The sequence below is a fragment of the Vanellus vanellus genome, assembly GCF_965231255.1.
Source record: "Vanellus vanellus genome assembly, chromosome: 8".
NCBI lineage: Eukaryota > Metazoa > Chordata > Aves > Charadriiformes > Charadriidae > Vanellus > Vanellus vanellus.
Window position 1 is genome coordinate 30,212,277 of NC_138913.1, and position 20,711 is coordinate 30,232,987.

At 56.7% G+C, this 20,711-nt stretch overlaps 2 protein-coding genes across 3 annotated transcripts in view; one reads left to right on the forward strand and one right to left on the reverse strand.

The window, feature by feature from the left end:
- The window catches only part of HDLBP (high density lipoprotein binding protein), a 39,790-nt gene extending 31,042 nt beyond the window's left edge, over window positions 1-8,748 (forward strand). For both annotated transcript variants that reach the window (XM_082487237.1, XM_082487238.1), the window contains exons 21-28: window positions 569-723; window positions 1,344-1,448; window positions 2,168-2,302; window positions 2,874-3,017; window positions 3,208-3,393; window positions 4,856-4,972; window positions 5,421-5,549; window positions 6,282-8,748. In XM_082487237.1, the coding sequence (XP_082343363.1) occupies window positions 569-723; window positions 1,344-1,448; window positions 2,168-2,302; window positions 2,874-3,017; window positions 3,208-3,393; window positions 4,856-4,972; window positions 5,421-5,549; window positions 6,282-6,368 (1,058 nt within the window). In that variant the 3' untranslated portion in view covers window positions 6,369-8,748. The remainder of the gene's footprint in view (window positions 1-568; window positions 724-1,343; window positions 1,449-2,167; window positions 2,303-2,873; window positions 3,018-3,207; window positions 3,394-4,855; window positions 4,973-5,420; window positions 5,550-6,281) is intronic.
- Window positions 8,749-9,709: 961 nt separating this feature from the next.
- On the reverse strand, window positions 9,710-17,701 carry ANO7 (anoctamin 7; the record flags this gene model as incomplete). The annotated part of the gene is given in 23 exon segments (XM_082487077.1): window positions 9,710-9,805; window positions 9,957-10,076; window positions 10,185-10,275; window positions 10,736-10,878; window positions 11,279-11,484; window positions 11,710-11,861; window positions 11,950-12,047; window positions 12,189-12,243; window positions 12,651-12,762; window positions 13,111-13,213; window positions 13,305-13,403; window positions 13,688-13,825; window positions 13,913-14,056; window positions 14,309-14,405; window positions 14,590-14,680; window positions 15,063-15,299; window positions 15,302-15,425; window positions 15,737-15,794; window positions 15,920-16,056; window positions 16,418-16,525; window positions 16,789-16,946; window positions 17,444-17,510; window positions 17,594-17,701. Coding segments are annotated over 23 exon segments (2,742 nt in total).
- Between the last annotated feature and the right edge of the window lie 3,010 nt (window positions 17,702-20,711).

Sequence of the window (20,711 nt, forward strand, 5' to 3'; positions counted from 1 at the left end):
TAAAACCGCAGACCTGGGTGTTCTGAATGTGTTCTCACCCCAGAGTGTGGGGAGTATGAGGACCTACCCCAGCAAAAAAGGGCTCTGCAGGCTTACCAAGGTCTCTCTGAGCTCTCCTGCTCCTGTTGCTGGGTGCACTGAATTCAGCACAGCTGGGGCCTGTTGGATACTCAGGCCTAGCACCAGCCATCCTGCTGTAACATCCAGTGCTGTTGGTGATCTTCCCTGTTGGGAAGAAACTGGCAGCCTTACTTGTTGCCTCTGCTGACATAGGAGTGCAGCCTCTGCTTCTATAGTGCAGCTGCAGGTCCTTTCTGTGCAGGCAAAGGCAATATCAGTGCTGTGCAGAGAGGTGTGGAGCAGATTGTCTCGGTGGATGTTCTTTGTTCTGCTCATTCTAGGCTAAGCCATGGCAAGCTGCCTCTGCCAGGAGTGACCTCCTCCATAGCAGTCTGTAGCATCTGACCTCTTGTGGCAAAGCCCAGGCTGAGCCTGAGGATCTAGAGGGGGAGATAATGAGCGAGGAGAGGGCTCTGTGCATTTAACATGAGACTTCCTGTGTTTCCAGCCCCTGTTGCAGAGCCCGCTTTGCAGGAGAATGGCGAGGAAGGTGGGGAAGGCAAGGACGGGAAGGATGCAGATCCCAGCTCTCCAAAGAAGTGCGATATCATCATCATCTCTGGCCGCAGGGAGAAGTGTGAGGCAGCAAAGGAGGCGCTGCAGGTATATGGCTTTCTAAGCCCCTTTGCCCTTTAACGTAGTGGTGCCCATTTACAAGAAGCTCACCGCAGGCTTTAGTGGTGCTAAATAAAAGCTACTCAGTCAAGGTTGCTGTCTAGGAGGTGATCACTGTTGCTAACTGTAGAGACGGTCTGTACCCCTCAAGGGAAGTCCTCTGCTCTGTGATTTAGCCCGGAAGCTTTGTAGTGCCTGCCGTTGCAATTGCTAGAGCTTGTAGGCAGCCCTGAGTTAATTGCCGTAAAAGCATGACATGCTTGTTTTATGGAGCACAGCTGGAAAGAGGAGGACTCTGATTGAGGCTGAATCATTCTAGCTTCAGCAGACCTTGCCACGATCCTTTAGTGATGTTTTCCAAGTCTCTGCTAGATGGAGGCCAAGGATATGAAAACAGCCTGTCCCCAGAGGCGGGGTTTAAGATAGCTTGTTTGGAAAGAATGCTTTAACACCCAACATGTCATGCTGGTGTTTGCAGCTGTTCTCTCTTCCTGTAGAATTTGTATGCTGACTACAAGGGAACGTACCTCAGTTTAGCAACACATTCTTTTAGGCAAGCAAGACTTCCCCTGTCTTTCAGCTGGTAAATTGTGCTCCCTTCCCTGCAGGCTCTGGTTCCTGTCACCATTGAGGTGGAAGTTCCCTTTGATCTTCACCGTTACATCATTGGCCAGAAAGGAAGTGGGATCCGCAAAATGATGGATGAGTTTGAAGTAAGTTGTTCCCCTTCCTTCCATCTCCTCTGTCCTGGAGAATCTGTAAGTGAGTTTGTGGTGGTGGCAATCAGTTGCGACATACTCAGGACTGTCATGACTTGACCGTGGCATACAGGCTCTGTAATAAGCAAATGAGACCTGTGTGATTTAGTCCCTCTAGACCCTTTAGACCCTGGCTCTGGGGCTTGGTAGGGTTCATGCTGAAGCTGTATGATCGATTTTGATGCCGTGAGTGTTGCATGACTTGTTTGGTGCCTACAGGGATTCCTCACCAGTGTGAGAGTTGTTTTCCTACTAGGCCATGGGAAACAGCTCTGCTGTGCCTGACCGTTTGGGAGAATTCCCCAGAAGCCCACAGGGACTCTCGGGGCTGATGCAGGTTGGCTGCAGGCAGCGCTATTGAACATGTATTTGTTTCCTAGCCTCTCCAGGCTGGCACAGGGATGGCTGGGGGCTGAAGCCCCACAGCAAAGCAATCTGATAATGGCTGAAGAACCAGGGTTCTATTAAAAAAACATCTAGACACAGTTCCAGGCAGGGCTGGACCAGATGACCTCCAGAGGTCCCCTCCAACCATAACCAATCTGATTCTGTGGTTTAGGCTGTCTGGGTGGGAGCTGGGATTGGCGGCAGGGGAGATCAGCAAGATGCCAACCTGCAGTGATAGGCATCAGCCAAGCAGTGATACTAAACACTAATTGCTACTTGTTACTCAGGTGAACATCCAGGTCCCTGCTCCTGAGCTGCAGTCAGATATCATCACCATCACTGGGCTGGCTACCAACCTGGACCGTGCCAAGGCTGGGCTGCTGGAAAGAGTGAAGGAGCTGCAAGCTGAACAAGAGGATCGGGTAAGGCCTATGCCTGTCCTTCCCTCCAGCCAAATGAGGCTTCAGCCTCTGGGTGTCCCTTTCAAAAGTTGTGCAGACTCCTGGAACCCCTCGCCTTTTAAGAGCACCCTTAGGTCCTCTGCGGGTGTGGAATGCTCATGAGTGGGTTACCCAAATGTAACTCGTTTAACACGAACTGACAGGAGAGTCTTGGGATTCTACTTTAGGTAGCTTTGGACTGTCCAGGGCTCTGTCACAGCTTCATGTACATTCCAGACACTGCAGGGTGGTAACCCCACTGTGCTAGGAGTCTCTCTGTACCTACTGAATCCTTATCACAGCTCTGGATAAATAGGCGAGGGATGAGTTTGCTTCTTGTCGTTTCTTGCTGAACTTGGCAAAAGCACAACGCCCCAGCAGATGGATGTCTTGGGTGCTCTTCTGTAGCAACATACACTCAAGCATGACCCTGCAGAATCTGTTCCACACATCTCAGAAGCCAGAAGGAAACACTGGGCCTTAGATGAACATCGCTGGATCAGTCATGGTGTGTTCCCTGCTGTTGCATCTCACTCTGCTTCTCCTGTTCCAGGCCTTGCGAAGCTTCAAGCTGACAGTCACTGTGGATCCCAAGTATCACCCTAAAATCATTGGGCGGAAGGGAGCAGTGATCACCCAGATACGCACAGAGCATGAGGTCAACATCCAGTTCCCCGACAAGGATGATGAAAGCCAGGTAAGAGATCAGAGGGCGTGCAAGGAGGCCTGCTGGTTGTCTCTGAGCATAGGAAGCACAACATCTTCTCTAGGGCTCTAAACTCCCTGCACTGCCTTCAGATAAGGTGGAGGGCAAAAGGGATTAGCAGGGAGAAGGCTTGCTCAGCTGCTTATGACCCTGGTCTCTCACATGTTTCCCTGTGCCCCAGGCCCAGGACCAGATCACCATCACTGGCTATGAGAAGAATGCCGAGGCTGCCCGGGATGCCATCATGAAGATCGTTGGCGAGCTGGAGCAAATGGTCTCTGAGGATGTGACTCTCGACCATCGTGTTCACGCACGCATCATTGGTGCACGTGGTAAAGCCATCCGCAAAATCATGGATGAGTTCAAGGTGAGCAGTGGGGTGATTCAGCACAGGTTGGGCTGGGCCTGGGTGGCCAGTGGTGCCGCTTGCTCCTGTGCTAAGAGCCTTGGTAGCAGCTTGGTGCTAGGGGCTGAATTCAGGAGTGTGAGGCTTATATCTTGTGGTCCTTGTGTCTGTTGAGCGCCTTCAGCTGGAACAGGCACAAAAGAAAAGCCAGTGCTGTTCTGCTCACCTCCAGCTCTGTCACCACAAGCGTGTGAGCAGAATCCCTGGGCCAGGGCACCCTGCTATGCCCTGGGCAGCTGGGCTATCTGGACACCACACCCAGAGACCAGCTGAAGCATCCCCACACGACCTCAGCTCTGAATCATCCTTATTCTGGGAGCCAGGCAGGGAGGAGGCTGAGCTCTTCCTGTCTTGATGGAACACAGCCAGGAGAGGAACCTGGAAATGCTTCCTTGGTGCTCTGGGTTGGCCCTGCAAACAGCACTCAGCTCTGTCCCCATCTGCAGCCCATTTAGTGGGTTTCTTGCAGACAGGGTCCCAGATGGTCTTCAAAGGGAGGAGGTGGTTATGTCAGCTACTCTGATTACTGGGAGTAGACAGCCAGGCCTGTTGCTGGGGGGCTGTGGGAGGAGACTGTACCCAGACCCTTTCAGCTTGAGCTTAACTCGAGGAAATCCTTTGGATTGCTTTGTCTCTCTCAGCCAGTTGATTCGCTTGACTTTGGGAATCTTGGCACATGCTCAGAGCTCCAGATTTGGCAAAGGCAGCTGACTCTGGGAAATGCTTTGCCTTTGCCCCTGACAGCGTGTGGCAGTAGCAGCATGCATTACTACAGGGGCAGTAGTGACTGCGTATCCAGAGTGATGAGGCTTTGGAGACTTCCATTTTGGCTGGGCTCAGTTGTTGAAACAAGCTGTTGAAACGAGTTCCCAAATGAGCAGCGTTTGGTTTTCGGTCCTATCTTGTGTGGCTTCCCTGCACCCATCTGGAAGGCAAGCTGTGAGAGACCTCCGTGGCTGTGTATGGGATACACTAAGCCAGCTCCATAAAGTGACTGTCAGCCAGGATTACTCTGTCTGTGGAGGAGACAGAAAGCTTATTGTGCGTCATGCTGATGGCTTGATGGTGAAAATGCTTGCAGCAGCGTGAGGCCGCTGTCTGAAAACGCAGCCCTCTTCTGCCTCTGCTGCAACTGTTGCACAGAAGGCAGTGGGCCTCTGGGCAGGGAGAACAGCAGGGGCTGCTGGAAGATCGGTTGTTACTGCAGACTCTGTTCTGCCTTCCTTCACCAGGGCTTCACAGGCGTCAGGGCATGTTCCGGTGCACCCAGTCCAGTGTCCAAACTATGGAGGTCCTAAACAGACTTAGGGGAGTGAACAAATCAGGGCTTTTCTCTTCTGTGAATCTAATGGCGAGGGTCGTGGGGAGTTGGTGGCTTTTCAGATGTGCAGATATAAGTCCTGTCCTGTTCCTTGTGTTGCAGGTGGATATTCGCTTTCCCCAGAGTGGAGCTCCTGACCCCAACTGTGTGACTGTGACAGGACTCCCTGAGAACGTGGAAGAAGCTATCGATCACATCCTGAACTTGGAGGAGGAATATGTAAGTGTTCAGCTAATCTGTGTAGGGGCTTAGCAAAGATTTCCTCTGCCACAGAGCTGGATGTCTGAAGTATCTCCAATGTGGTATTTTCTACCACTGCACTGGAGAACTCGAGCCCTGTGCAGGTGGCAGTCAGCCCTCATCTGCAACTGTCCCTCAGACTAACTGGGTGCAAAGCAGTGCAAGGTGTGGCCCCACTGTCCAGGAGAGGACAGTGAATGAGCGTGCTGGGACACCACCAGGATGTGCACACGCTTGCCTTGCTGTAGCTTGCATCAGTTGGGAGTTGCTGGCCATCAGACGAGTGCAGAAACACTGTGTTCGGTCATTGTAGAACAGGCTGGTGACCTTGGACAGGTTGCAGCATGGTGAGATGGTGGGGGGAGGTGTGTTATACCAGTCTGAGGAACTATCAAGATCCACCCCTAACTGGGCCATGTCACTGCAGCTTGCAGATGTGGTGGACAACGAAGCAATGCAGGTGTATATGAAGCCCTCTTCACATGAAGAGTCCAAGGCCCCATCCAAGGGCTTTGTGGTGAGAGATGCCCCCTGGGCCACTGTCAACAATGAAAAGGTGAGTGCTGCTTCTGCTACGGGGCTGGGGGCACAGGGCGCGTGGCACCCTCTGCCAAGGAGGTTTGGCCCTCCTACCTTGGCTGGGGAAACGGAGCACTATCCCTTCCCTGGTGGCAGAGAAAGCAGGGAAGGGCCCCCCTTGCTCTTTGTGGCCCATGCAAGCTGAGAGCAGTCCTGGGCTTTGCCTCTCCAGCTTCCAAAGCGCTGCTGTCTCTCTCTTCCAAACATCTTGCCCACACTGACTACCCCACTGTGGAGCTGTTGGGGAATGGGGGACCCTTACGAGAAAGTGTCCTGCCAGGTTGTGTTGTTTTTAGGATTAGGGACAGGGCCCTGGGACTTCTAACTCCTGCTGCAGCACAGAACCGCCTCAACGTTTGCAAGCTGTGTTCTGGCTGGGAGCAGTGAGCTGGGACATGTAGCAGCTCTGTCCTCAGCTGCCCTAGCGCTGCTGCAGGACTGGCCTGACTCCGGGGACCGAATTATTGAGGCTGGACCCACAGAGCCCTTGATCAGCCCGCCATTTGCTCCTATCTACACCCTCCTACATGTCATCTCTAGATGGCTTGACTGTCCACCCTGGGCGGTCCTAAGGACATAATGATCCTTTTCAGCCTTCACCCATTGTCGCTGCTCGTGGGACGTCAGAAATGCTGCTTAGCGCAGGGGCACACCGTGCAGGTTTGCAGCAGGGCAGGAGCTTAACTTGTTCCCTTTTTGTTTGCTCTAGGCCCCTGATATGAGCAGTTCTGAAGACTTCCCCAGCTTTGGGGCTCAAGTGGCCCCCAAGACTCTTCCCTGGGGACCCAAACGATAATGACCTGGAAGCAGAAACTCCTCCAGCCCGCTGACCTGACACTAACCTGCCACAAATACTTCCTGTCTGAAATCTGACCCAGCGGCTGGAGCACAAGTCAATTGCCCCAAGAGGTCTCCTAATGGTGTCTGGAGTGCTAGACCCCATCCTGCTCCCCTCAGCTATCACCGTGGCTAGGACCCACCCTCATCTCTTGATGGATATTCTTTCCTCCTTTGGAACAAGACTTCTACTCAGATTCAAACACTAAATGTGTGTGTTTTTGTTAGAAACTTCATAATTGACTCAAAGTGGCTAAGATTTGCAGCTTCCCAAGCGCTAGCAGAGCAATCTGCTCTCTTGAGCATGTCTTACTAGGCATTCTCGCCTTCATTAGGAGACCTCCTTTACTGTGGCTAGGAATCTACTTCCTGTCTCATGACCTCAGGAAATAAATTTCCTTGACTTTCTAAAGCCAAAACGTTTGCCCTCTTTCCTTTGTGTTTATCCCAGGCCTTACCTTACCTTTGTAGAGTGCAATCAACTTTTTTCCTTTTAACTGCCAAAAAATTCATTTAATGCTGATAGCTGACTGTGGGGAGAGCTTAAAATAATCTAAAAGGTCAGAAACTTGGTTTTTAAAGGAACAAAACCTTCAATAGGCTGTAGAGGCAGCAGAGATGGAAGGGACTGCAACAACGTACGGCTACCCTGGTCAGGTAAACACCTCTGAGTGCAGTGCGTAGCAAGCGCACCCCTGCGCCACACCAAGCACAGCCCCAGCCTGCACACTTGATGAGTCTTCCAGCGCGTGATGACAGACCCTGCTCCTAGTTCCCCGCGTTCCCTCAGTCACCCTTCCCAACAGCCAACAGTGTGAGCAGGCAGGCGAGCCGGCACGTTGACAATATTACCGCATGGGATAGATTTGGGTCGGCCAAGGTTGCCGCGGTGGCACAACCCAGGAGAAGCTGGGGGGAAGCACAGCCTTGAGAAGCTGTAGTCCTCTGCTAGCGCTGCAGCATGTAGGCATGAGCGGTAGGGACACCTATTACTATTGCCTTCTTTCTACCTCAAAAGTCAGTACAATGGTGGCCTCTCAGTGTAAGTGGGTAAGCAGCTGCTCCAGATCTTGCCCCGGCACCCAGAGCAGAAGCGTGGAGGAGAAGCAAGAGGAGCCTTTTGTCTCCGAGTGGCTGTGGGAGCTCCTCCGGAGGGAAGCTGAGCGTGGTGACGATGAGGCAGGCTGTGAATCAGAGAGAACAGTAGGACTGCTTGCTGAGCTAGAACAGGGCTTGGCCCCAAGGCCGGAGGCGCAGCCCTTGGCTGCAGAGGTTGTGAGCCAGGCTTCTGCTCTGATGGCACTGGGGGACTGATGGCATGGTGCGTTGAGCCCTCCCCGAGGCCTCCATCGTATGGGCGGTAGAGGGTGATCCATGCTCTGTACTCTGGGCCGCTTGCGCTAAGGCCCTGCCACGGCTTGCTGGAAGGGGGCTGTGTCCAAGCTCCTCCAGCCAGTAAGAGGAAAACCACATCTTTGTGGAGGGAGGCAGGGAGCGTGGGGTTTCTGTGTCCCTCCCTCCCCTGCCTCAGTCCTACGGAGGTTGTAGTCTGAGCCATTCCTCTATCCCAGCTGCTTCAGCTCTTGGACAAGCAGGAGTCCCTAGCCTCTCTTCTCTAGTGCTGCTTACGGAGCAAAGGCCCAAAACTCTGGCAAGCTGAGCCCAGCGTTCTTGCCTTTCCCTCTGTCCAGCAGGCCTGACATGCTGACACTTCTCCTTCCTGCGCCAGCTCTTCTTGGAAGAGGCTGCTATGCAGAAGTTGAACCAAAACCTCACAGTGCTCTCCTTAAGTTTAGGAACTGACTGAAGCTGACCACGGCCTGTTGCAGGGCACCTGGCTGTCCCTGAAGGACAGGGTGGCCTTGCCTCCAGCACAGGAGCCAGGGTGGGTCAGACAGAGCTAGGGTGACACCCTCCCATCTGCATCTGTCAGAAAATGGTTATTACCCCTGTAGCTTAGGTCTGTCCTACGTCACCGAGCCTATCGCCCCCCTCTTCCTCTTTATGCCGCCCCGTGCCCTCACCAGTTGCACAGCTAGGCTTGAATTACATTTGGGGCACCACCATCTGGGCTCGTGCCCCATAGCCCGACCCTCCACTCTAAAGAAGGTCATGAAGTGATTGTACCTAGTACTGTCCCCCCACCGCCCTCCTTCCGCAGCAGACTGTGGCATGTGTCCATTTCCTCTCTTTGACGTCTTCCATATTGTACGTTTCCATAGCAATGATCCCTTGGCCTTAACTTTGGAATTTGGAGACTATATGCAAACATGTAAAAAGGCTCATGAGTATGGATGACACTGGAATTTTATAAATTCTAAAATAAAACCTGAAACAGCTCAGAGTGTCACGGATATTATTTCTACTGGTGGGTTGAGATCCAAGGCAGCCCTTGCTTGGCTGGGTGTACCTGCTTTGAGGAGTTCCAGCTTGTGTGCGTGAGCTTCTGCTGCGGCGATGCCCTTGCTGAGGTGGGACTTGCACGGCAAGCAGCTGGGTCGAGGGAGGAGGCGAGAGCAGCCCTGGGCAGCGGCGGAGGCTGTGCCCTCCTCACACCCAGGGCGGTGGTGCTGGGGACGCTGCCAGTGTAGGGGAGGAGAGGGAGGCACCAGCCATGGTCCCTCTTGCTCACCTCCTCCCTACCCAGAGCCTCTCATCTGCCTTCTGCGACTGGCGCCCCAGCACAGCACCCGCCAGCCGGGGCCAAGCTGCTGCTTTGCCATCGGTGAAGCTTGGCCCGGGCTGCCATGTCGCAGGGTGACAGCACGACTCTCAACTTCACCCGGTGTCTCCATAGCTCTCCCCCTCCCAACAGCGGCTCTCCCCTTCCCACTGTACCTGCTGGCGCTGGCAGCAGCAAACCCTCTGGCCCTGGTTACATCCAGCACAGGCGGAGGCAGGAGGAGGCTGTAGCCCTGCCTTTGCTCGCCCCGAGCGGCAAGCGGAGCTGCGGTTGCACTGACCAGCCATGCGGATGCTGTGGGCAGGCGCTGCCCTGCGGCAGCTGAGCGCAGCCCAGGGACGCGGCATGGCCAGCCTCCTTTCATTTGCTCCGTGCCCCGGTCGTTTACGCAGCGGTGGAGTTACCTTGCGGTAATACCACTGAGCTTGTACAAACCCCCCAGAGCCAGCTGTGTCCCTCCCCACCTTCAGCTATAGCCGTCCCCGAATGCTGATGCGCCAGCCAGGCAGGGGAGGCATGCCTGCTACCCTGTGGCTCCAGGCTGGTCCGAGGAGGAGCCGACTGGCAGCTCCTCAGTCCCGGCTGTGTGCCATGGGCCTTGGGGCACGCTGTGACGCTCAGCTGCTGGCGAACTGCTCGGTTTCCCAGTCCCTGCCTGCAGCCGGATCCGTGACGCTGGCTTTGCTTCTTGTCTCCCGTCTCTCCAAAAGGACCTGAACCACAGAAAAAGGGAGACGGTGTTTGCACTAGCAGGAGCTGCGCAACTCCTTACGGGGCTGCCTGCTTGCTCAGCCTGTGCCTGCGCGCAAGTTTAAAGCAGAAAAGACTTTAAAAGGAGGAGGCGGAGGAGCTGCCGCAGCCCACCTTGTTCTCAGCCAGGGCCTCCTTGGCCAGGTACCGTTCACGCTTCACCTTGACCTCCACAGACTCAGGAATGTCGGGGATCAGCCACGCAATCACACGGCCGATAAAGAAAACCACGTGCTGGAAGTGTGCAGGGACACGCAGGTCAGCTGAGGTGACAGGTCCTCACACACACACACCCCCCAGCACTGTGCCCTGGGCCACCCTGCAGGGCTCGGCAGCTGGTACCTCGAACACGATGATGAAGCCCAAGCGTATGGCCAGCAGCTGCCAGTAAGTTAAGGTCAGGTTGCCATCCTGGTCCCTAAACGCTCTGTATCTGCAGGAGCAAAGTGCAGCTGTTACCGCCTCTGTTGGCTTCGTGGCAGGCGTCACCGTTGCTGCGGGCACTCTCTGGTTGTGGCTCCCAGCCCGGCACCAGCCCTCGGCCAGCCTCAGCCATGACCCGGGTGGCTGCAGGTCACCTGGCACCGGGGAACTTTCTCCTTTGCAAAAGCACCTCCCTCTGTGTCTGGGGAGATTTTGCTCCAGCCCTGGGCCAGGCCGGGCAAGCAACCCCGCCACGTTGCCCCAGGCATGGGCACATTCGGCACATGCTTAGTGCCCTGGGGTGAGCGAGGGTCCTGAGGACATCAGGAAAGTGGGTGCACAACCTGGACCTGGCTAAAGGCTGCTGTGCTAAACAAAACATTTGCTGTGGTGGAAGCAGAGAAAAGCAAATCTGAGCCTAAGCAAACGGGGAGAGGAGCCAGACGAGGCAGGAGCTGGAGGGGTCCCACCTGCACGTGGCGTTGCTCTGCAGGACAAAGTCCCACGGCGCGTATGCCAAGGTGAAGTTCACATAGCCGTGCAGGCTGCTGTCGTGGACGTACTGGTAGTACACACGGGGCAGGAAATCAGAGGTGAAGGCAATGAGGAAGGCCTGGGAGGAGGGAGATGTGCTGCAGCAGATCCTGCACCCGGGGGGACGCCCCAGCCCTCCCCCAGCAGGACCTCCTCCATGCCTTGTGCTCCTCAGGTGGTTTTCCACCTCTCCTTACCCTCAGCCTGATGAACCAGACATGAACACCGCTCGGTCTTAGACATGGTGCTGCGTTCCGCTCTCACCCCTCAGTTAAACCCAAGCAGGGCTGCATGCCCTGCAGGGTGACGGCTTCCCACCACCAGTGGCTGGAGCTGCACCTTCTGCAAAGGTGGACCCACCCCAGGCACTGCGGCTCCCCTCATCATGCAGTGGCCAAACGAGTTTTTCTTCCCAATTTCCCTGTGCCACTTGCAGCCCCCTCACCACACGCCCGCCTGCCCGGCGTTGCCTGGCGTACGTTGCTGATGATGGCCAGGTGAGTGATGGCCTCCAGGATGGAGAACCAGATGCCAATGCCCTGTGCTCGCTCAGCCACTGGCCGCCGGTAGTCACAGACAAACTTGTGGGCATCCAGGCGGATCTCCACCCAGTTGTTGAGCAGGGCAAAGAGGGGTGCCAGGGGACAGGCCGCCACAAAGATGGTGATGAAGCCAAACTGCAGGACTGCAATGAAGAGGAGGAGGAGGAGGGGGAGGAATAGGCTGAGACATAGCAGCGGCAGCTGCAGCATCTCCTAGCCCTTTCCCACAGGGAGCCTTTCTGCCTCCAGCACCCATGGGGCAAAAGCTCCTGTGGCTGGTCCCTTCCTCCGGGGAGCTCCTGCCTCTCCCCCCCAGCTTTCTCTCTCCCAGCGCTTCAGCCCTCCTCACCCCGAGGCTGGTCCCTTACCCATCTCCAGGTACTCATCAAACAGCCCCTCGAACACCAGCAGCTGGTGGTCCATCACCCAGGGCGCCTGCTCCACCAGGACCGACTCCCCCTCCTCGCCCGCCTTCTTGCTGGAGATGAGCTTGTGCTTGTGCCACCAGCACTTCAGCTTCCTGGGGAGACGAGAAGGGCCATGTCCCTCGCTGCAGCGGCACTGCACAACACCCCCTCAGCGGCGCCCCAAAGCCCTGGCATACTCACGGGATTGCCACCTCCTGCACGTTGTTGATGATCTGCTTCCCCACCATGATGACCAGCAGCTCCTGCGCCAGCTCAATGAAGCACCCGCCTGGGCTGCACTGTGGGGGGAGAGGGGCCCTCAGCCTGCTGGGTCTGGCACAGGGGGATGGGAGGACCCCGAGCATGGGAAGGTGTCTCTGCAGCATGCACCAGCCCCAGCTGGGGTGGCAGGCATGGTGTCTCTCCTGCCTGGCACTCACCTCCTCATTGCGGACCCCCAGAAAGCTCTGGTAGTTCCCAGGGTAGCCGACGAACCTGTGGGCGTGGTGGCAGAGCCATGAGTGGGGCACCCCAGGCACTGAGCCCAGGGATGTGTCCGGAGGGGCCCCAGAGAAGGAAGGGCTTTTTCTGGTCCACCCCAAGCCCTCTTCTCCCTCACCAAGGGGAACAAAAAGGGCTGGTGGTGGGTCCCTCTGATAGAGAGTCCTCCAGTGCCAGATTGGGACCAGTGGCACCAGTGAACCCACAGCAGGCTGGCACTGCCCTTGTTCCCAGGTGCCCTGTGGCCCTTTGATGGCTCCCGGTCTCTGGTGGGACTGTCCCCCCGCACCGCTGCAGTGCTCCTTGCCCATGATGGCAGCAGAGCTCACCACCAGCAAAGCACAAAGGCTGTGGGGACTATAGGAGACGGGCAAGTCCCCTGTTCCCCGCAGAGGCCTTACTTCCCCTTGAAGAAGGCGATGTAAACAGGAGAGGAGTAGAAGGTGACAAACTGGAAGATGAACACTTTGAAGGTGAAGGCGTCCTCGTACTTGGTCTGGGTGCGGTGCATCTCTGCCAGGGGGAAGCACAGGGACGTGGCCCTACACCACTCCGGGATGCTCTTCCACATCATCGCGGAACTCATGCCATCGCTCAACTCTAACCAACCCCCCCTGCAGCCCGGGGTCCCCAAACCTGCTGTGATGCCCATGAAGGCACCTGCCACTAGTCCACAGCCTGGAGACGCCCGTCTGCTTTGCAAACACTTGTCACTGAAGGTCTTATTTTCCCAGCTCTCCTCTCCTCCATAAAGCCATTGTCCTCCTGAGAGTTGGCCAGCTTTTCCTGCGTTTGGTGCTCTGCCCTTACTGCCCACTCCCTCCCGTCACCCTCCGGCTTGCGAGGCCCTCACCAGCTTACCCCACTTAGTGAGGAAATGAGCCAGGGAAATATAGATCTTGGAGAGGATGAGGATGAAGATGAGGTTCACCACTGAGCCGGTGATGCTGGCGATGCGGGATGCCTACAGGGAGAGGCAATGCTCAGAGCATGGAGGGTGGCGAGCAAGCCCAGCAAGCCAAGCAGGTCCAGGAGTGGCTCTGGCCACCTCTTACCGAAGCTACAAACCAGAAGTACCCTGAGCTGGAGAGGAGGATGGCGACCACTGCCCGGTAGAGGATAACAGAGACCGCAAACATCACCACCACGGCAATCTGCAAAAACAGTGCGCGGGGGATGAGCAGCTTATGTTGGGAAGGAAAACACCATTAACCCAGGGCACTATGAGTTCCAGGGGCGTTCCAGGGTGGGCAGGTGAGCCAGGGCGCAGCGGGGTGTGGGATGAGCTGGTGGAGAGCCACAGGTTCCACCAGGGACACCCATGTTCATCCCCAGCTTAACCCATGCTCTCTTACCCCAAAACGCATCCCATCCCATCACATCCCGCTGCCCCAGGACAGAGGGTGGGAAGGCACTGCTCCAGCCCCCACAATCTTACCATCATTATAATGACCATTGAACCAGCCAAAATCCGGTGGAGGCGGCTACGCTTGGGGAAATACGGCTCCTTTGCCCCCGTTATGGGGTTTATTATCGTCATGGGAGCCATGGCTGTGAACTGGGGCCGCGGCCGCTCCTGGGAAAGAGGGCAAAGGGCATCAGGAACGCCCGGGGGCTTTGGTTTGTGTGGTTTTGGGAAGCATTGCAGAGGGCCAGGCCCTACCTCTATGTCCTCAAACTCAGAGCAGTCCCAGTGATGAGCCAAGGATGCGTTGGTCCGCTTCCAGAACTCCAGGAACAGCACTGCCCACAGGGACATGAAGATGCTGAAGAAGATGGTCCCGCCATGGTCAAAGAGCCTCCCCGCCTGTGGGCAGACCAAGGCTGAGGGACGGGCAGGACAGCGGGGGGCGAATGCCATGGCGAGTGCCGTGTCCTCAGTGTCCCCAAGCCATGGGGCAGGTGCGGAGGGAAGGTGGAAGGGGCCACCGAGGATTGGGAAGATGGGTAGGCGAGGAAGCACTGGGGCAGCAGAGGCTGAGGCAGGGAGGTGGACTGGGATGGCACAGGTAACGTTGGGATGGAGATCTCCACCCCGAGCTGCCCTCCAGGACCTCACCATGAAGGTGCTGCAGATTTTGGAGAGCTGCCAGTAGGTACATGTCTTGCAGAGGGGACACATCCAGTACTGCTCTTCGCTCCTGCAGATCTCCTGCCTACAGGCAAGGAAGGAGCAGCCAGCAGCCTGTCAGGGCTTCCCCACTGCTCCCGTTGGACCATTCCCCAGCAAACTGCTCCACGTGCTGTGGTTGAGCCCCGGCAACCAGCCAGTGCCAGCACATTGGGGTGCAGGGACACCCCACCCCCCTTCCCACCGCCCTGGGAGGTCGGGACACTTACGAAGGTACGTCATTGAACATCAGGAAAATGCCCACAATGAACACCACCGTCCCCACCACTGCGGCAGGCAAGAGCCATCCCGTGTAGAAGCCTGGAGACAGTGGGGATGGGGAGCATGAGTCCTGCAGGCCTCCATCACGGCCACCAAGACAAGAGCGGCTCCAGCCACAGAGGACAACACCTCCCGAACCCAGCATAGCACCAGCCTAAAAGCGCACAGGGTTTGGAGGACCTGAGCACAGACCCAGGGCTGCAAAGTACCTATCAGGCTCTAGCAAGTCTTCTTAGGACACATGGGGCATGGCTCGTGGTGCCACTGCTCACCGCCCTTGAAATGGTGAGCATCCCAGGGCAGAGCTGCATCCGCATCCCGGCGCAGCCAGGAGCTGCCACCCGCTGCCAGCAGCCCCTTGCCCCGCACCAGGAGGCCAAGGGAGCCATTCCCTGGGGAGCCAAGGGCAGGCAGGACTCACCCAGCCAGGCGAAGTAGAAAGCAACCTTCTCCCCAAAGTACTTGCGGACGTGATCCAGCGGTTGGTACTTGCTCCACTTCCCCCAGCTGGCCCAGTACTGGAAGAGGACTTGGCGCTGGCTGAGGCTGCCGGCAGCCAGCTCCTCCGGCCGGAGCTTGTAGGGACCCTGCAGGGAGAGGCAGGGGGTGGGCGAGGGGCTGGCCAGGGGTGCAGGGCAGCAGGGTGGATCTCCAGGGGACGGCAGGGTCTTGCCTCGTGCAACGGGAAGGCGGCGGTGAAGACGTTCTCACTCAGCAGCCGGTCCACCCCCACCTCCCGCTCCCTGGAGTGGCCATACTGGGTCGTGGCCAGGATCTCATAGACCTGCCGGGGCAATGCCAGGAGAGGTGAGAGGGTGCGCAGCCATCCCCCGTCATGGGGACCGGGGTCCCCACCACCAGTCAGCTTTTCGGCTACCAGCCCCAAGCCTGATTCCCAGATGCTGAATGGCAGGAGGAAGGTTTCCACCCAAGCTTTTTAATCCCCTCTGGAGTTATTAGCGCACAGTGACCCAGTCTGGGACATTTGAGACTGTGACAACACATGACAACACACACGCTTGCAGCACTTCTCCCTCAGACCCTGCAGCCCACCCGGGACTGGTGAAGAGAGGCCCTGGCAGCCCCGGTGCTCACAATTTGGTGCCTCTGGGTGCTGGAGAAGAAGGTGTCCTGCTCATCGCTCCCCAGGAACCTGGAAGGGTGTGGAGGAGCAGCTCAGCAGAGCCTGGTGCTTGGCGGGGGAGCGTGTTACCCCCTCCCTGTGGTGCCCACCAGCTGGGGACCACCTCCCGGCATGGTCCTTCCTGGGGTGCTCACCAGCGCAGCTTGTTGGCCTTGAAGGGGCAGGTGTAGTAGTCCAGTGGCAAGTTGGGAACCTCCTGGGCCATCAGGTTGGGGATGCCCAGCCGCCGCAGCACGCTGGCTGACCAGTTGGAGGTCTGTCTGGGCAGTGCCTGCACAGGCAGCAGAAACGTCTCAGGAGGAGGGAGTGGGAACAAGACAGCCACCAAGCCAGGGGGAATAGTGCCTGTGCTGTGCTGAATGAGAGAGCCTGCTCTTCGAGAGCCAGGGAAAGAGGGAAAGGGGTGCTGGAGGACAAGTTCAGAAGGGGAACGAGGTGGGATCCCATAACCCTGTGTGGGACAAGACCGGTGACTGGGAACTGCTGGGTCTACTGGCAAGCAAGGCGGCTGCAAACCCCATCAAAGACCCCCAGCAAGCAGCTGCCCAGCCCATCACCCAGAGTGGGGTACCCGGCCGCGCTGGGGGCACCGTCTCCCCTTCCCAGTGAGCTCAGGCCCCACAGCCCCTCACCTCCAGTGGCACACGGAGCTGAAGCTCCTCAGCGTAGTAGCAGAGCACGCTCCAGGGAGCACTTAGTAGCAGGTAATGTACCACCTTCTTCTCCACACGGGTCATGTGCTGTTGGGAGAAGTGGATCCCGGCAGAGGTGAGGCTGCTGGCACTAGTACAGGTGCCTGGAGGAGGCACCGGCGTGACTCCGCACTGGTGTGGATCAGACCCAGTGGAGAAAAGCACAAGCAAATCCCACCCCGCGCTCCAGCTTGACTGCCCGCAAGCCCGGGCTCCCCTCCCGTCCGAGGGCCCCCATGGCGTGGCATCCACTCAGAGCAAGGCTGCCATTATCACGGGGGGTAGAAATTTGAGGTCAGGTCCCTGGGTACCTTTTCCATGTGGATCCCAGCAGCATGAAGCTTGTCCAGAAACTTCTTCCGCCAGGTCCTGTGGATGGTGGCAGGTGTCTCTTGCAAGTCCCCATTCTCGTGGCTGTCTTGCTGCCTGTTCAGCTCCCAGGGGACGGTTTCCCACACCAGGACAAAGTCTGCAGCAAGGAAAGGGAGCTCGTGTCCCACCCCATGGCTGGGAAGGGCAGCAGATGCCAGGGCCATCCCTGTCCTGCTGTCCCTCTCCTTCAGGACTTGGTGCTCTCATGGGGCTGGGTGTTGTCTTGTGAGTAAAACAAGGGGTGGAGGGAAGGACATGCTTGGTCTGAGAGGGCTGCCAGCCACCTCGCTTGGGGGTTTATAGCACAGCAGGGAAGGAGCTAGAAGACCCTATTAACATGAGTTGAGTACCGCGACCATCTTGCAGATGGCAAAGGTTCCCCGAGCAGGAAAGTGCCTGCCAGGGCTTGCAGGAGGCCTGATGCCCTCTAGATGTACAGACCAGCCATGGTCAGCAGGATCTGCTGCCACCAGCTCCAGCCATGGAGCCCAGGGGCTTTCCCCATCCTCCTCAACCCAATGGGCCCCATCCAGCCCCAGCCTTCTCACCAGAATGGAAAGGAACCGACCTCAAAGACCAGCCTTTCTCCCTCACCTATCCTTGTACAGCCGTCGCTGAAGACATTGGCTGGGCTCTTCTGGTCCAGGGCTGAGTCGCTGCGCTGGAGGTAAGGCATACGGGGCGATGAGAGCAGTGATCCCCCAGGCAGCTCCATTGCGAGGGGGTTGGACTGCAGCCACCCACCTGGGGGATTTCGATGGCCTCCTCACTCAGGCTGCCGTAGCGAGTGCCTCTGCCGTCCTGCCCCACCAGGCTGCAGTGGGGATCATCTGTGGTCCTTCTCCGCTGCATGGCAAACCTTCATGCCCCTTCCTCCTGGTGCTGAGAAGCAGACACAGGCAATTGGTGCCTGCCTGCGGCACATTGCACACCCCACAGCCCCACCATTGCTCCCAGCAGTGCCAGAGCCCTGGTGCTGGCAATGTGGCCTTGCTCCCTTCTCTGCTGGCCCCTCAGCTCCTGCCCACGTGGGGTGACACCTGGGACCCCCTCTGCCTACCATCAGGAATGCTTCCAGGTGAAAAACAAGGAGACAAGAGTGGTCAGTGGTCTTGTGCAGCATCCTCCCTTCACATCACCACCTAGATGACCTCCAAGTGTCCCTCTCCTCCACCAATTCAGTCAAAGGCATGGTGAGGAGCCCTCACTTGCAACTTTTCTCAACAGTCAGCTCTGTCACTGTGGGGAAGGACTTTCCACCACCCACACCCAGCTTGAAGGCATGTCCACCAGCACGTGTGACCCAGTGACGGAGAAACCAGGCATGCCCTCTCCAGTCTAGTCCATGCCCAAGCACTCCACATCCAAAAGATGTGGCAAATCCAGCTCTCCAGCTCTCAGTTTTGGAACTGGAAACACCTCGAGAAGCAGAGGTAGGAGACAGGAACCTCATACAATGGCTGACACCGGCTCAGGCACATGGGAGTTGACTAACAAGCCAAGAAAGATGCCTTCTGCCAGGAAGGTGTCCCAGCAGCATGAATGGCAGCCAGGCAGGGAGCATCTGCAGCAAAAGGAAAATGGTCTTTTTCACTGCATCCTTCACCTAAAAAAGGAGCCTGGGAACCTCCATGTGTTCTTCAGTAACGTATTCTGTTATCGTGAAAACTGTTACTGACTGGGGCAAGAGTTGCCAGTTCAGATTTGTCCTCCTCGAGTCAGATGTTTGTTTTAGCTGACAGTGGTTGCACTCCGAAAATGCTGGATAAAAGCCGCCAACAACATCGCCAACAGCGAGGAGTACATGTCAGCCAGGGAAACCAGCTTTGTGGGTACAGAGTGGAGTAAAAGCATGCCCATTTCTCCAAATCTTTAGTGGGGGGCTGGCTCGGTTCATTACCACCATCACATGACAGGCCCACAGCCACGGCCTTTTCCACGGTGGCTCTGAGCTCGTTGCTAAACAGCGTGGAATTGGATTTGGCCTTCCTAATGATGTCAGGTTGCTCCTCAGAACCAACGTGGCTCTTCATCATTACTTTCAAGACAGGTGGTATAAAAGAGGAAATGCCAGACAGCCTCCGTTTCTCAAATCTCCAGGTGCCCCTGGCCAAAACACCCCTCTGAAAAAGCCATTGATAACTTGAATCAGCAGAGCTCTTTTGATACGAGAGCTTCTTCTGGACACTGATGGAGGTACACATCTGCTAACTTCACCTAAAACCATTGGAAACCCATTCCTCAGCTCAATAAATTAATGGGAACAGGCTGGGACTCCTGCTCTTACAGTAAGGACTGTAGTGTGGAGATAAAATGTGCTCGGACCATGAAGAGATTTAAAGGTGACGTGAAGAGCCTGAGCTTCTGAATGTTGCACCACCCAAAATGCCCCCAGCTGGGTTCCTCGCAAGGACTAAACCCCTCCTGAGAAGCTGGCCCTGCGACCATGCTGTGACAACCCACCAGGCACCTGGGGCACTGCAACCAGGCAACCAGCAAGAGACCCACGCGACAAGACGAAAATGCACCTGGGATTGCAGTGAACGTGAAGTCAGTCATGCTGGGAGAATGTGCTGGGGGCCTGGAAAAACAGGAATGTGCTTGGGAATCTGGGCAACCTCCACCCACTTCCCTTCCTCAGCTCCCTGGGCACCTTCGGCCAACACTGTCTAAACTTCCACACCTTGGGCCAAATTCTGGCTTCATTTACACCCTTTTCAACTCCTACCAAGTCAAGTTCAGTGCTAAATTTCACTTGCTTTGTGTTCTATGACTTTTCAAAGCCCTGGCCAGACTAGCCAGCAGGGCTGGGGCGACGTGTCACAGGCGCAGGATCTCCCCAGGGAAACACCCCCGTGTCCTGAAAAGCTCTGGGCTGATCTACCCCCTAAAAAACCTCAGTCACACACAGAAGTCATCCTTTTGATGTCTGGAGCACATGGGCATGCATGTCTGCTGGGCGAGAGACTCCAGACCTAGCTCTCTGGTGCACCTGGCAGCAGAGCTCCTCTGGGCACGGTATAGAATTCTAGAATCTTCTAGGTTGGAAGAGACCTTTAAGATCATTGAGTCCAACACTGCAAAACCACCTACAAACCATGTCCCTCAGCACCACGTCTACCCGTCTTTTAAATAGCTCCGGGGATGGCGACTCCACCACTTCCCTGGACAGCCTGTTCCAATGCTTGACAACCCTGTCCTTGAGGAAATTGTTCCTAATATCCAATCTAAACCTCCCCTGGTGCAACTTGAGGCCATTTCCTCTTGTCCTATCACCTGTTCCTTGGGAGAAGAGACTGACGCCCACCTCGCTACACCCTCCTGTCAGGGAGCTGTGGAGAGCAAGAAGGTCTCCCCTCAGCCTCCTTTTCTCCAGGCTGAACACCCCCAGGTCCCTCAGCCACTCCTCATCAGACGTGTGCTCCAGACCCCTCACCAGCTTCATTGCCCTTCTCTGGACACGTTCCAGCACCTCAATGTCTTTCTTGTCGTGAGGGGCCCAAAACTGAACACAGTATTTGAGGTGGGGCCTCACCAGTGCCGAGTACGGGGGGATGATCACTGCCCCGGTCCTTCTGGCCAGACTATTGCTGATGCAGGCCAGGATGCTGTTGGCCTTCTTGGCCACCTAGGCACACTGCTGGCTCATGTTCAGCCGGCTGTCCACCAACACCCTCAGGTCCTTCTCTGCCGGGCAGCTCTCCAGCCACTCTGCCCCAGGCCTGTAGCTCTGTGGGGGGCTTTATCTGGTCATTGCTCCCAGCAGAGGGTGATAAAATCCTCAGCTGATCCCCATGATGGCCCAACAGGCACCTACGAGCCCTGCTCTGGAGCTGGGGAGGGAGAGCCTGGTGGGGCAGCA